This window comes from Natator depressus, chromosome 8, assembly GCF_965152275.1.
Source record: "Natator depressus isolate rNatDep1 chromosome 8, rNatDep2.hap1, whole genome shotgun sequence".
Lineage (NCBI taxonomy): Eukaryota > Metazoa > Chordata > Testudines > Cheloniidae > Natator > Natator depressus.
The window spans coordinates 91272384-91288095 of NC_134241.1; the positions used below are offsets into that span (position 1 = coordinate 91272384).

The 15712-nt window shown below is 40.5% G+C and overlaps 1 protein-coding gene across 3 annotated transcripts in view; it reads right to left on the minus strand.

Annotated features, from left to right (window-relative positions):
• Positions 1-15712, minus strand: part of HOOK1 (hook microtubule tethering protein 1) — a 65759-nt gene that overhangs the window by 12445 nt on the left and 37602 nt on the right. For all 3 annotated transcript variants that reach the window (XM_074961644.1, XM_074961642.1, XM_074961643.1), the window contains exons 9-17: positions 13609-13775; positions 12804-12944; positions 11136-11337; positions 10299-10409; positions 9833-9920; positions 9694-9754; positions 8332-8472; positions 5784-5871; positions 2796-2830 (exon numbers count right to left, since the gene is read on the minus strand). In XM_074961644.1, coding sequence (XP_074817745.1) covers positions 2796-2830; positions 5784-5871; positions 8332-8472; positions 9694-9754; positions 9833-9920; positions 10299-10409; positions 11136-11337; positions 12804-12944; positions 13609-13775 — 1034 coding nt within the window. The remainder of the gene's footprint in view (positions 1-2795; positions 2831-5783; positions 5872-8331; positions 8473-9693; positions 9755-9832; positions 9921-10298; positions 10410-11135; positions 11338-12803; positions 12945-13608; positions 13776-15712) is intronic.

Consider the following 15712-nt stretch of genomic DNA (forward strand, 5'->3'; position numbering starts at 1 on the left):
CCAGAAACTGGACCTCGTATTCTTCAGGCAATTTGCAAATTTTGCAAATACTAACCAAATAACACACATATCTGAACAACAATGTTTGAGAATTTGGCACACTTATTTGAAGGTTTGTGGCGGTATAAGCCGCTTACATTCTTTGTCCTTTGGGGTAGGTCTTCTTTGATTACTGCCGTGAGTCTGGCACAGAATGGGTTGGGGGGGAATCAAATTCCTGCTGGGGAACTTGACAACCCCTGTCCATGTGTTTGGCAGTGGGAGGAACAGTAGCTGGGGTTTGCCAAAGGGTTTCAGCAGGATCGAATAGGGCTTCATTAATGGGAAGGACAACCCTTCCCAGGGCTGGAGCTTGTAAAATACCTAAAAACTTGTGCGGATTCTCATGCACAACTTTGACAACTCCTAACAACTGTACACCTTGTGAGGTCTTGAAAGACTTTGAAGTGTCCAGACAATGGTGAAGATGACTCAAGAGTTATGCACTCATCAGGGAAAGAAGAATGCGAAAAGAAAGATGTGTGGGTTCATCCCTAGATTTCTCTTCCTCTGCCAATTCCAAAATTGGATATGGCTGACGAACTAGAAGATGTTCCCTGATAGACAAGGCACTGGAAAAGGTCACTTGCTCCTAGACTGCATAGCAGATGGTGATCTGGAAGCTCTGGGAGCAGTTCAAGGGAGCCACTAGGGCCAGGACAGGTGGCCATGGAATGCAGAATGATGTACACTGAAAATAAATTGTGCTGTTCATGCCAATGTAGTTGAAGCTACTGTAATCAGTACCAGATGGTGAGGAAAATGAGAGTCAAGAACAGGGAGGCACATGAGGTCTTTTGCTGCAGGGACACAGACAGTACACATATTGGAGATAAGTACTCCTCAGATAACACAAGTGGCACTGAAATCAATAGTACCAGTGCTGTAGATATCGCTGACAGAGAAGGTGAAACCACCAGTCTCGATGGCCCGGCTGGAGCTGGACTTGATGGCGCTGCCTCAGACAGTACTGGTGAATGTTGGTGTTTACGGCCAGACCTTGACTCCCATACTGGAGGAATTTTTAGCAGATCTGTCCCACTTTTGGGATGAAGAATGCAACCTGGACTGTGTCCACCTCAGAAAATGAAGACTGTTTTGAAGGCTTTGAGAAGGCCACAGGAGCAGAACATCACTTTTCTCCTGATTTTGGCTTTGAGACTGAAGCAGCCAGAAAGGCACTAAAGAACTCTCCGTCTTCTCATGGCTGCGGTCAGGCGCTGAAGGAGGACACTTTTCAAATAAATGTCCCTTAAGGCAGAAGTCCCTTTGCTTCTTTGTCCTCACAGGAAAGGAGGTATAAACGGAACATCTGTCCTTAACATGTCCCTGGCCTAAACGAATTAGGCAACTTGTGCCGCTATCATTTACAGGGATCATGGCCCTGCAAGTAACACAGTTTAAACCCTGGGGATCTCCGCATGATGAAAGACACCCAGCACCAATGAATAAGTTACTAAACTACTCTCATAACTAATACTATGCTCTAATAGTAATTAATGCTAAAATCTCTAAACACTGTGTACACAAAGGTTTTTTTTAGTAAAGTTAGTTGAACAAACTGAAGCTTAAGAGCAATGGGAAGCTATAACTCTTGCCGTGAGTGGTAAGAAAGAACTGAGGCAGAGGTAGTGGTCATGCCCCTTTTGCCCTCAGCTCTGTGTGCAAGGATGGCAGGGGTGCATGCACTACCTAGCACTGCCAGCAAGAGTCTCAGACTCAAATGCATTGGGCACAAATGGACCTACAATGGACTGTATACATGCACAATCACTCAAAGGACAACAATCACAATAGTTAAAGAGCCTGTGGTGCTGGGAAGGCAGGGAAGTTCGGTGCAAGCTTAAACAAAGGGGTAGAGCACTAAGCCTTCAGATCTCTTAGTGAGGATATGTTCAGCCCCAGATGCTGCTTTTCGGAAAGTTGAAACTTACATATGCGTGTTGCAAAAGTGGGGGATCAATATGGACAACACTTGGAGGAGGAGAATATGTATATTCACCCTGTTTGTCTAAAACACTGTTTTCAAGGGATCTCAGAAGAGTGACTTGCAAAAACAAGGCTCATATGACTATGAAGCACAGCTGCCAAGTTTTGTGCAGATACTGTTTGCAAAGTTAGTGAGCTAATTTGCATATAATCATAACCTTGAGCTTGTGGTCAACACACGCTGCCCCAAGCAATGGTAGAGGTAGGACATCGAGCTATGCAAAACCTGGAAGCTTTGGCTGGCATAGGTGAGTGCTGGGGTTTCTAAGGAGTAGGGGGCTCGCAGGGTATTGGGGCACAGAAGGCTGCTGTTCAGGAAGTGGGGCAAACTCGGTGCAGTTGGCTGCAGGAACACAGGAGGGAGAAGGAAGTTAGAGAGAGCCTTGTGGCCTCTGTTTGCGGGGATGAGAACCACCGCCCATCCTGGGAACTCCTTCCTGACTGAAATCCAGCAAGGTGAGGAAGGAGAGAAAAGATGCCTGCCTGGCTGACTACTCAACATTGCAGCAATGGCCCTGGGGACCAAAAGGCAGAGTTTCTGCAGCTCAACCAGACTGAGCTGTGACTATCACGCAATGTGTGTGACACCTGGGAGCCCTGATGAGGTGACTGAAGGATAGAGCGGCAGTTTTAACTGAATTTCCCATCTTTGGAAATAAGGTTGACCTTTAATAGTGCTTATATGTATTTACTGCTTATATCAAAAACTTAAATTAGAGGTCTGTTTCTTTTTTGGCTGTATATAAATATCAGTTAGCTTTACTTACATATGTGCTTCTAACTTCTGCTTCAGCTTGCTGGACTATAAAGGTAAGAGAATTAAAAACGAATTTAGACATTGTCCAGAAAATTAAAAATATAACTCTCGGTGCATAAACAATTGGGAGCTCCAACTTTTACAAATAGTTTTTTTAAAAAGTTTCACTTTTCAGATACACTTCTGAATTGTTCAGTAAAATACACATGGTAAAAGTAATAGTCTCTGTGCATTTAGATAATTTTATTCATATTCTTTGTATCACTCTGACATCCTGGATTTTATAGTATAGTTCTTGCTATAGAATCATTTGGCAGCAAAAGTGGAAAGGCTGAGACAATTCAAAGAAGGAAGCAGAAAGAAGGAAACAAAGAAAACATGATTACAAAAGCAGACTCCAAATATTTTTCATTCATTAACTTTACGTCTCAATTTAGACCATTAGAACATTTAGAAATTTAAAATAGGTTTATTTTAAAATACACAGTACGTATTGTAATATTTTCCTACATTTGAAATAATTCCCTCTGAAATTGTTAGAACAAAAACAAAAAAATTGAAAAAAACTAACCTGCTCCCCCTACCAAAAAAACAGTGCAAATGAAGCCAATTCATAAGATTTCCATCTAAATTTTGAGTGCCTCTCTTTTTATGAGAACACTAATAACTTTGGCCTTCACTGTTTACTAGGAAGAATTGTAGCCTCAACTGGCATGACTTTCAGCTTCAAAATAGCAAGGCTAATGTGATTAACTTAAGAAAAAAAACAGTAGTCAATTATATAATTTGCCAGGGTGATTTATAGGCAGTATCGGTCTTCCCAGATTCTGCAATTAATAGGATCTGGGGACAGAACTACTTGCCACTTCCACAGAAAGAAAATCTTCCCAATCCCAAAGGGAATTAAAATCCAGAGGTAATTCCGTGAGTACAAATTCAGAATCTGAAATCACATTATGAGGTTTATTCTGGTATAGGGAATTCCTTAGAATGATTAAAGCCTGTCACTCAAACACAAAATAAAAAATGTAAAAACTACACACCCCACAATTGCTGTGCTTTTTGTCATAATTTTCACTAGTTTTTCAAGACTTATCGATCCTAACCTGAATTTACCACTCCTGAAAGCAAGGATTCAAGTAAATAAAACGTAAACGTTTAAAAAATTGTAATCTTAAATAATTACAATTATATCACACAAACACATTGTTGAAGGGGATTGGCAGACAGAAGACATTATAAAACACGTCTTACAGTGAAAAACTCTAAGGAGGTCAATCTGCTTTGTGATCAAATCTTCCCACAACCTTCTCTTTGTTCAGACAGTCTACCAAAACCAACATGGCAAACATAAGTTTTATAATAAAAAGATCTTCAGCCTAGCAGACAAAAGGTATAACAAGATCCAATGGCTTGAAGCTGATGCTAGACAAACTCAGACTAGAAATAAGGCACAATTTTTAACTGTGAGGGTAATTAACCATTGGAACAACTTGCCAAGGGTCATGGTAGGCTGAGAGTCTGTCACGGATTCCGGCTCGGGCAGCCCTTGGGCCAGCAGCAGCAGTTTGGGTGTGTGAGAGGGGGTTCAAGCTAGGGGCAGGGGGGGCGCTTACCTCGGGGTGGGGGGCTTCCACTGGCATGGCCCTGCAGCTCCCAAGCGGTGGAGGGGCTGTGGAGGGCTCTGCGCAGCATGCTGCCTGCCGGCCCCACCCCCGCAGTTCCCATTGGCTGCGGTTCCTGGCCAATGGGAGCTGCGGCAGCTGATGCTTGTCCCCCTCTGCTGCCTAGAAGCTGCAGGGACACTGAGCCAGTTAGGGAGCCCTTGCCAGTTCCTCCCCCACAGTATCCTCCCCCCGCACCAGTGGGGGTCCTGGGTCACCTGCCCCAGCACCCGGGGTGCCCCTGGACCACTTCCGCTCCCAGACTGCCCACGGTACCCGCCCAAGTTTAAGTCACAGGTATTTTTAGTAAAAGTCATGGACCCCAGGTCACGGGCCGTGAATTTTTGTTTACTGCCCGTGACCTGTCCATGACTTTTACTAAAAATATCCGTGACTAAAACATAGCCTTAGTCATGGTGGATTCTCCTTCACCGGAAATTTTTAAATCAAGATTGGATTTTTTTCTAAAAGACACGCTCTATTTCAAGCGGGAATTAATTCATACAAAGTTCTATGGCCTGTGTTAAACAGGAAGTCAGACTACAATGGTCCTTTCTTTCCTTATGAATGAGCCCTCAGGGCACATCCCTCTCATAAGAGGGAGACCCCTAAGGATCCATCATGGCAGGAGCAGAATGGCAGGCAGTGCAGCTACTATCCCTGTGGTCACACTGTGAGAGTTAACTTGCAACACTTTGCTATCTGAGCGAGAAAAAGTTATTCAGAAGAGTAAGACTGGCTCCCACAGCTCTTCTGCTTTTCAACCTATGGAGCAAGAATTCCAAAGAAGGGTCTTCAGCAGAGTTGGGGAAATGTAGGGAGCACACTACAGACAACGCTTCCTTCTTCTGCATCCTGATACTTGGATTCTGGCTCTATTCTCTTCTCACAGAGTGGAGGGAAGCGTTTCAGTGTTAGGGTTAGAGAAGTTGCATTTCATTTTTAAGTTGCTTAAAAGTTTTTGAGCTGGGACTCTGCTGCTCTGAGGGGACTCATGGCTCCCCAGTTTGGAGAGACTGAGAATTTCCCTGTGTCTGGATGCTGCTGAACTATTCCTGTCAAGTTTGGCTTGCTCTAGACCTTTGACAGACTTATCAGACAGGAGAGTTTTATTCTCCCTGCTGCAAACTACTATCTCTTAGGCTAATAACCCCACCAAGCCACATCCTTGTTGTTGTTATAATAATTATCAGCACCAGCAAGACTGAAAAGGAGACGGGGCACCATTTTGATTACGGTTAAAGAAAGTCTGACACTAACTCACAAGAATTTTGAGACAATTGGTGAGAGGTCTCCACCTTCAAGAAGTTTGAGAACCTCTAGCTTTTACTTACTCCTTCTGTCTTGGATCCTTGCTCCTGCAAAGTCTTCTGGAGATCCTCAATCTGTTGCTGCAGCTCTCCAATACGCTCATTGCTTAGCCTGTTACAAGGTAAAAGAACTCAGTCACTCATCTGTCTTCTAGTAATCAGGATATGTAGAGTGAAGTTATTCCCCTATACATTTGGGTTATAGTTCTTCAGTAGGGTTACACAAAATGCAAGTGTCTGAAGTCAATATATATTTTGTTTGTGTATAAGACCTAATTATAGCTGCTGCAGGCAGGTGCTTGGAACATTTACTGGACACTTAGTAGCCCGTGGACTAAAACTTACTTTTTTTTGGGGGGGGGGGGAGGAGGAGGAGGAAGGGCTGTGTAGGTGGTGGAGGAGAGTGCCTACCTGGAGAGAAGGGAAGTGTCTGCGGTACCTGAGAAAGTGCTGGGATTCCTGCCAGAGTGCTGCCCTTAGACTCTATTTCAGGGCTTCATCTTCAGTATCTGCTTTTGGTTAAAGGAGTCTGACAAATCTGAAGTCCCTCCTCCCAACCCTAACCCCTTCTGGTTGTAGGACAAGGAAAGTTACTTGCTCTTTTGCTACTACCTTGAGCACCCTTCCCCACACCACAAAGCCTCCTGGCTTCAAACAACAGGGAGGGTCTCTACTACTCTCTCTCTCCCATCTCCTTCTGGCTGTTACATAGGGTGTCTACTAATCTAGCCCCTCACAGCCGCCACTGCCTCCAATGCTGGTCTGTATTTGGAGCTTAATCAAAGCAGCAGCAGTGAACTGGACATGCTTCTTGTCCAGGTAACTGGTGCCCTCCGCGTTCTGAACAACAAGAATGAAAACTAATGAGATTGATGATCTTTAAAAACATAAGGGCTAGTATTTTTTTTATGAAGACTTAGGGCATGGCTACACTTGCAGATGTAGAGCGCTGTGAGTTAAACCCGCCTTCGTAGAGCGCAGTAGGGAAAGCACTGCAGTCTGTCCACACTGACAGCTGACAGCGCACTGGCGTGGCCACATTTGTGGCACTTGCAGCGGCATTGGGAGTGGTGCATTATGGGCAGCTATCTCAGCATGCAAGTGACTGCAACGTGCTTTTCAAATGGGGGTGGGGTGGGGTGGAGTGTGACAGGGAGCGTGTTGTGTGTATGGGGGGGGAAGAGAGTGGGTTTTTCGGGTGCTGACAGTGTGGCAGCATGCTGTCTTGTAAGGTCAGACGACCCCCCCCAACTCACTCAAAGCAAACAGTAAATGTTTGCTTTTTCTTGGAGCTGATAAGCAGTTGGCTTCTCTGAAATGGAGCTTTCAACAGGCATTTCCGCATTTCTGCAGCCCATTTCACAATGACAAGAGTGGCCACTTGACTTAAGGGGATTACGGGACATTTCCGGAGGTCAATCAGAGCGCAGTAATGCAACACCTCGTCCACACTGGCGCCGCGGCGCTCCAGCGGGGGCGCAGCAAACGTTATTCCACTCGCCGAGGTGGAGTACCAGCAGCGCTGTAGCCGTGGAGTCAGATCACTCTACGTGCCTTGGCAGTGTGGACGGGGAGCGAGCTAGGGTGCTCGGGGCTGCATTATTGCGCTGTAACTTGCAAGTGTAGCCAAGCCCTTAGACTTCAGATGTTGATGGCACTGGTCTCCCAGCTGAGCAGGGAAAGCTTCCTACTTGGAAGTGGTGGGTAGAAGATTGCATTTTTTCCTTCCTGCTGCAGATGATTTATCTGATACTAAAATATTAAGTATTTGGATACTTTATTGGGGAATCTGGTAAGATTGTATGCGCTGATGTATTTTGTTTTGAAGAAACCCTAGCTTTTGGGCTGAGATAATGCAAATAAAGTTTTAATCCTATTAAAAAAAACACCTTTGCACATGTACTGGAATGAAGAAAGGGGATAAGACTGGAACATTTTTAAGTGGCCTATATGTAGTCTCCTGTTTGGGGATCTCACAAGCATATTCTTAGGTTTTCTGCAAAAGTCTTTGCAGTACACTTAAAATTTTTAGCAATTTAAACTATTCCTAAATTGTTATAGCCTAAGATGAACTGCATTCAGCATTCCTTAACCAGTGGAGAAATTCACCCAGTGTCACAACTCTGGCTCCCCAGCCCAAAGGTCTACAGTTTGAGCAATGTAAAACTATAGTGACCGACTTTCTTCACCCACTCTAGGACTATCAAGAATCACCCAGAGATGAGTCCTAAAGAATATCCTCATCAAAGCATGGAGCAGCCACATCTGGCCTGCTGACGTCTTTTCTGGACATCTTTTCTGCAGGTTTACACTTTCTATGTTGTTTGTAGCTTCCTTACCCCTTCCTCTTTGTCATGACCGCATCAATGCTTCCATTAGCCAAAGGACAGGACAAGTGGTTACCTTCAACTAGTGCTGGATCAGCAAGGCAAGTCACACTGCCTCCCTTCTAAGGTTGCAGCCCTGAGATTATTCTCTGCAGTGCGATTAGCTGCTGTTTTCTCTGACTGGTGCCTACTCCAAACTGTTCTCAGATTTTTAAAAGAAGATTAAAAAAAAGGAAGCAAATCACCTTTTTTCTGTTTCCAGTTCATTCATCATCCGATGCTTTTGCTCTAGTTGTTCCTGGAGTTCTACAATACGTTCATTTTCTGAACCCTCTTGCTGCAAGAGAAGCATCTTGTTTTCATGCTGCAGTCGAATAAACATTTCTCTATGGGTCAAAAACAAAAAGTCTCCATTCTGTGAAGAGTTTATATAAATAGTTCTTGACTATCTAAAAAGAAAGTAATTTTGCAGAAGAGGTGGCATTCCAGTTCACTAAAATGCCAGTGTACTGAATGTTCTTCAGTAAAAACAAGTGGCAAAGTTTTCTGTTAGTTTCAGTAGAATACAAAAAGCAGTAGATTTCCTCACAAAGAGGATACACACCAAACCAAATATGCTTATTTTAATTGGAGACAATTGACATAAAACTAACAAAAATCCATTTATTTGGATGTGATTAACATACTTTTGTTAAAAGAACATTATTAATATTGCAAAATCAAGCATTCAAAAGTTAGGAAATGCCAGAATTAAGATTGCCTGTGAAACCTTAACTTAGCCCCCTAACGTATATCCATTATAATGCAGTCTACTTAGACGATCACATACTATTTATACCCTGTATCATTCTGTTTGTAAAAACAACAGCAGAAATTTCATCAGGTGGTGTCATACTGACACCTTCATAGATCATCAGCAAAGTTGGAACTTCTGCAACACTCACACCTCTTCCACTTGAGCTAACAGAGTAACTGATAGGAACAGTCATCCTTTACGTGGGCTAGAGGGGGATGCGACATTCTTTGTCAGAGAGTTTCTCAGCTATTTGCTGATAGCAAAGGCATGATAATTCTCAGGAATCTTGAGTTTCATTCCAGGCTTGGAAGGGAGTGTTCTCTAGTGGGAAGACTTCTGCCAGTTTCCCCAAAACTTGACCCCTTCTGCTACACCCGCTCTAAACTGTCCCAGTCCTGTCTCTTCCCCACCCTTGCCTTCTTATCCCAGTCTTATCCCAGAAGAAAACACATTTACTGTAGATTTAGTAAGACATATAACACCACATTATTCAGGGCTGAACCTGCACTTTCCAAGTCTTCCGTGATTGCCTATCCTTGATTCTGCCAGGACTTTCCATATAACCATAGCAAGTTCTTAACCACTCTGCTTCAGTTTCCTCATCTACAAAATGAGGATACCTTCCTACCTTATACAGCATGTTGCAAGGTTTAATTTAATGTCTGTAAAGCATTTTACTAGTGGCTTCCCTATAAGAACATCAAACTTCTAGTTTTTTTTTATTGAAAAGTAGTAAATTGCCCAACAAGCTGTTTGAGACACCGAACTTTAGCAAGGGAAGGGTATTGCTCAAAGTGAGCTCTTTCCTTACCTGTATTCCACTGGTAGAATTTCAGCAGCAAGATTCTCATGACTTTTTACAGCAGATGCATCTGAAAAGGCACGAAAATTTGACAAATTCACTTCCAGATAACATACCAATCTATTTTAAAAAAACATCAAGAAAGTACCTGCTTGATTCAGGTGATCCTGTTGCATCTGAGAACACCGGAGCTCTTCATTAGTTTCTTTCAAAGCATCCCGCTGCACTATAAGTCTCTAAGAAAAGGTCAAAGCATATTTAAGGTAGAAATAAGACAAAATTGTTTCATGTTGGCACATTCCATCAGGAATGAAAGATCCATCATTTATAACACTATTTTCAGGACATGAGTTAAATGCTGAAGGCTTTTGATAATGTTTATACCAAATGCTGACCTATCAATTTCCAAGTTACAAAGACCAGTATACTAAAGTGACTATATACATAATTTCTAATGCTAAATCTCATCCCTATGGCAGCACTACTGATGCCTAAGAGCACCTGAGAAATTATTCTCAAGATGACCACAGTGAAAAATTCTGGCCAGGCCAGCACACAAAAAATCTGAGAGACTTTCTAGTGAATTTGAGTAAATACTCATGCATAAGACTTACCTCTTTTTCTTTGAATAAAGATTCATGCTTTTCTTCAAGTCGCTTCAATTCAAATGCTAACGTATCAGCTCTTTTGGACTCCTCAGAAAGTCTGTTATGAAGCTCCTGGACCTTGAATGATAATGACATAGGTGTTATATTTAGTGTATGTTCTAAGATGTTATTAATATAATTTTTTTAAACTCTGGCACTCTTATGGGTGGGGAAAAAGAGCTGGATTAAGAAGAGGAAGATCATGTTCAAGCAGTTCATTATTCACAGGGTCTCAGAAAGCTAATAAAGTAGGTTTCTGTGGTTGTTGTAATCTAATCAGAACTAAAATGTCTATGTCTCTTTGCTGAATACAACCAACACACATGGTTCATCTTGGCCAGCAGCCTTTTTCCCCCTAAATAAAAGGCATATAGGAATTCTGATGACTAGCTTGGAACTTTCAGAAGCAAATTGTTGTGCACTTCCGAAAATGAAAACAAGATATTTTAAAAAAGGATTTTTAAAATCAGTAAGACAGTATGTCATACCTAGAAGATGTCAGCTACACATTAAACAAAACAGGACACCTGATCACCACTGCACTCATTGAACTGATGAGTTGCACACTGTGCCGTGAACTGCAGGTCAAGAAATGACCTCAGGTAAGCCAGCTGGTGAGAGTTTGGAAGGGAAAAGGGGAGACAGAGTATATTGCAGAGCTGAAAGTTTCCCTATGAACAGTCTTGACACCAGCCCCAACAATCGTTAGATCAAGCAGCTCAATTTTTTTCAGTCAACTGTAATTATTTTTAATAAAAATACACCTGAGAATAGTTAAGATGTTGAGTACAGTTGTTGCCTTACCTGCCTTTTGTATGTTTCCAGCTGAGCACGTGCTGCATTTGCCTTCTTTAGCTCTTCCTCTAGGCTGACTGTATTATGCATATACATCATGTTGGTGTCTTGCAGAGACTTTACCTGTCGGCGGAAGTCATTCAAGTCCTCCAGTTTTTTACGATACACTTCAACTGTTGACTCCAGTTTACTTGCCTTATCTGCAAAAGTTCTACAAGAATAAATATGAATTATGGAAACAGTAAGATGTATTTTTCACACAAACAAACTGCAACCAAGCAAATCAGTAAGTTCTGCTCTCATCTGCAAGCATGGCTCCAATTAGCTTAGACAGGGAGATGCATGCATATATCCAAGGTTAGAGTTACGTCCTCTGTGTAAAACTAATGCATTATTTTAATTCTTTTAGCTGTAGGGTCGATATAGACTCAAACACAAAGTTTAGTTTTAAAAGTAGTCATTGTGGAGATGCAGGCCCACAAAACCGTGTGTTGACATATGCCTTGTAGACGGAGACAGTATATTAAATGGCCCCACAGATTCATGATGGTGTTGGAGTTAATACAAGTGAACTATGCCCTAGGCTACAGATTGATCTTGCAGCTGAATAAGCCTGCAAAATACTGGTGCCTCTATCTAGCAGGAATAGGTACAAAGCTACAGTACATTACTACTACAGATATGTTTTGGAGATCATTATCCTATGGGTATCTTTGCCAGGAGGCGTGAACAAGGAAGACAAATTGATCAGTTCCTTTTAAAAAGGTATATAAGACAGAAAGTGTTCTGTCCAAATAATATCAAGGTATTTTGATACAGAAATGGATCTTCATTTTACTGGCACAAAAGAATTAACAAACCTTTAAATTAAATATTGAGTCACTTTACTGTCTGGCATCTTACAAACTTAAAAATTAGCATAGGAGTAATTCCAAAATCCAATCTCTTATACTTAACCTGATGCTCTTCTATGAACCTTGATATAGTGTAAAATTGGAATATATTTTATTCTATATTAAATTATCTGCTATAACAATAAAAAAGAGTGACTTTACATGGTTATATTTCTAGAAATATGATAGCACCATATTTACTTTCTGTACTTTTTGGTAACCAGTTTAGTTTACATATGTTGAACTCAACGCAACACGATGAGTTCTCATCATGTTTGTTGTGTTTTGCCCCTACTGAGTCTTGTAATTCTGAAAATACAATCTAACTAAAATACAGATGCAGATAGTTAAGGTTCATTTTCACTTGGTTTGAGACTTATACTTGGGCAATTAAATTTTTTCTGTATCAGAAAAGGCGGGCCTTTGCCAATAAAAATATCCTGTTGGTAATAAAATCCATTATGATTAGAACATTCTCATTTCCTAGGGTATTTTATGTTTTCTACATCAGGAGGAGAAAGGCTGTATCTTTTAGTCCTGCTTCATGTGGGAGTCTTTTGCAAAATAATGTCGATATGCAGAGTACTTATTGTGTTCATAAACTTACATTTCACCTTCCAATTTTATTTTTCACTCTGGTCCTTTTTTCCATTTAGTTTTAAGTTTGCTTGTGGTAAGACATAAACTGTGTAATTTTATACAGAAATGTCTATCTTTAAATATGGAGCCTTGGCATTATCTTTCAGAACCTTCAGTCTGAATGGTAGCTATGTCCACTACATACCTAAGAACGTCAATTTCATCTTTTAGGGCCCTCGATTCTTCTGCCAAACAGGTCAACTCATCATTTCTATGTTGCAGCTCAATCAGTTGTTTCTCCAGATCTTCACAGTGAACACGATAATCATCCTTTGCAGCTTCAAGCCTTTTGTAAACAAGAAGCTGTTAAGAAAATACATTTTCCTATCTTTTGTTCATGTAACTAATATGATCCACTTTGTATTGAAACAGTAAAAAAATATTCAAAATACATAAGCTTAGCAGACACAGAATAAAAAAGGTAGTTAAAGCCTGGAAAAAACAACTAACGAAAGTATTGTCACAAGAGCTATTTACTACAAACACACCATATCATATGAACAAATCTGTTAGTTTACTGTGTTAATATTTTACTCAAAGGAGTTTCTGGTTCATTTATAACTGCCATAAAAGAAAGTGTGAATCACTTAGACCCAGACAATGTTGGGGTTTTATTAGTACAAATCACCACATGAAACATTTGGTTTCATATTCTTATCCTTGGTCCTGCCTTTCTCCCTCCCATTAGAGCCCACAATATTTTAGAAAATCGTGGAAGGAAAAGCATTAATGATCTCAATGATCATCCAAAATGGAAGAAGTTTAGGGGAAACACTAAACTGTACCTTTAAAAATATAATTTATATTAATTCAATGAAAGAGAGAAGCTTTTAGAATACTGAATAGAAAAGTGAACTGAGAAGGAAAATCCTGCGTATTTAGAAGAAACTCCCATCACATACGACAACATTTTGAGAGAGGATTAAATAAAGCTGCAAGTTATTTTGTACCTGAAGTTTTCTTCCTGCAGTTGTTCTAGCTGCAGCTGTGCATGGAAATACTTTTTTGCAACAACAGTATTTGGATCATCAAGAGAGCCATCTAACTGGTCTAATCGGTCATTCATGACCTCGTTTTCAGACATCAAACTGTTTTTTTCATCTTGAAGGGCAGCCACCTAGTGCACATAACACAACATCAAGTTTATAGGTCCCATCCAATTGCCAAGAAGAACCCAAAATAATAGATTATAAGATGCCACCAAATAATTTGTTACATAGAAGTTAAACATTTGAAAAATTTAGAAAGTGATTTATAAATACCCTTAAGCACCTAGCTGCTTTAGAGTATGAAAGTTGTCAAGCAAGGAAGTGTGTCTTTTTTGTTTTGTTTTATAAATGAAAACTATAAATACGGGGGGCTACTGATATGTTCAGATTTTATGAAAACAAAAGGAAACAAATATGATTAGTTCAAAAAAAAAATGCCCATAGACACTGAACAGAAACAATAATAGTAGGATGAAGAGTATTTCCAATCTGGCTTGTGTACTAACAATAAAAAGCAGAATGGGACTGGCTAGCACACTAACACTGCACTGCCGTGCATTCAGTCATGGATGGTTGTGCAAAAAGCAGGTCCAAGAGCCATAAGCTAATAAGCAGACACACAAAAAATCCTAGACAGCATCGTAGAGGGCATGCATTTTTGCAGTGACGGAACTGGTTTGATTTTGAAAGTGTTCACAGCTAAGCAAACGGGAACACAACATTACACTAAGTTTGTAAGTATATTAAAACAGCCATAAAATGGGCAAGGATTAAAAGACGGAACCCTTAAGCTCTTTCTAGTGAAAGATGGTGTGTTAATTTTAATACTTCATCAAACATCAGAGCATATAGCATGTGTTAGTTAACTGGCACTTAAACAGTAGAATGTGCTCTTTGGGTTATGTTTTCCTGAATCATAAAGGAAACCTACCTTTCTTATATTCTTGGAAAATATCAAGGAAGACTGAGACCTTACAAGTGAATTTATTAAGAATTAGTTTAAATGAGAAAGGTCAGCCATTATCATGACTTTCAATACATATGCAGCATACCATGGTGGCAATATTTAATAAGACATAAAGTTAGCATAATAATCTGATGCAATATTAAAATATTTTTTATTTATCCATGATTATATCACAATTTAAGTGTTTATAATTAATAGATGTAAAAGAAACCAAAAGCACTCTCCCACCTCTTCACTGAGTACTTACTGGCTTTAAGGTCCTATTCTCTGAATATCTGGTAAGCCAATTTACTGTATATTTGCAGACCTAGAGCAAATCTGTGCCTTAAGAGTCTTTTATTATTCCCTGTACAAGGCCTAATCAGTCTTCAGTCATGGAGACAGAACACACTTTTAGAAAGCAGGGTGTTTATTAACTGAATGTCTCACTCATTTCCTTCCCTCTCATTTCAGGTCCCTCAGAGTCACATTGGCTGTCTCCTACTTCATTTCAACACCATATACATTATGCTGAAACCATGGCGCACCACTGGATGATGAAATGAACAAATACGTATTGTGTAATTTCAAAAATATGGACACCTATTTTACAAAATATACTTTCCATTAGTACACACTAATATACTTTAGTTACCATTTGTATATTCATGCTCAACTATACATACTTTTAACAACTACTCCCGGTCATGACATGCAAAGAGGATAGACCAACCAGATTTGTGTGAACTACCATCAAGTTAACTACTCCAAACAGAAGTCTATAACAGCTGTGTGGTAGTTCTGACTTCTCAAAATGATGCATGATAGGTATCACAGCACAACCAGAAATGGCAATTTGGGACTGAAGCAGAAATGGCTGGCATAAAGTTACATGCTAAAAATCTTTCCTTAGCTTTGCTATTTGGTAAATTCAGCACAATCATACATTTACAGTGGGTGCAATTACTAGAAATCATTTACCATACCACCTCTGCAAAAGCAAGTTGATCAAGTTTTGAACACTGAGCAAAACACATTTTCAGGGTGAGGCCTCTTATATCAAGTTTCAGAATTACAGACCCCTGAAAGTTTGGTTTTAGAAAGAAAGCTGCAGGTGGA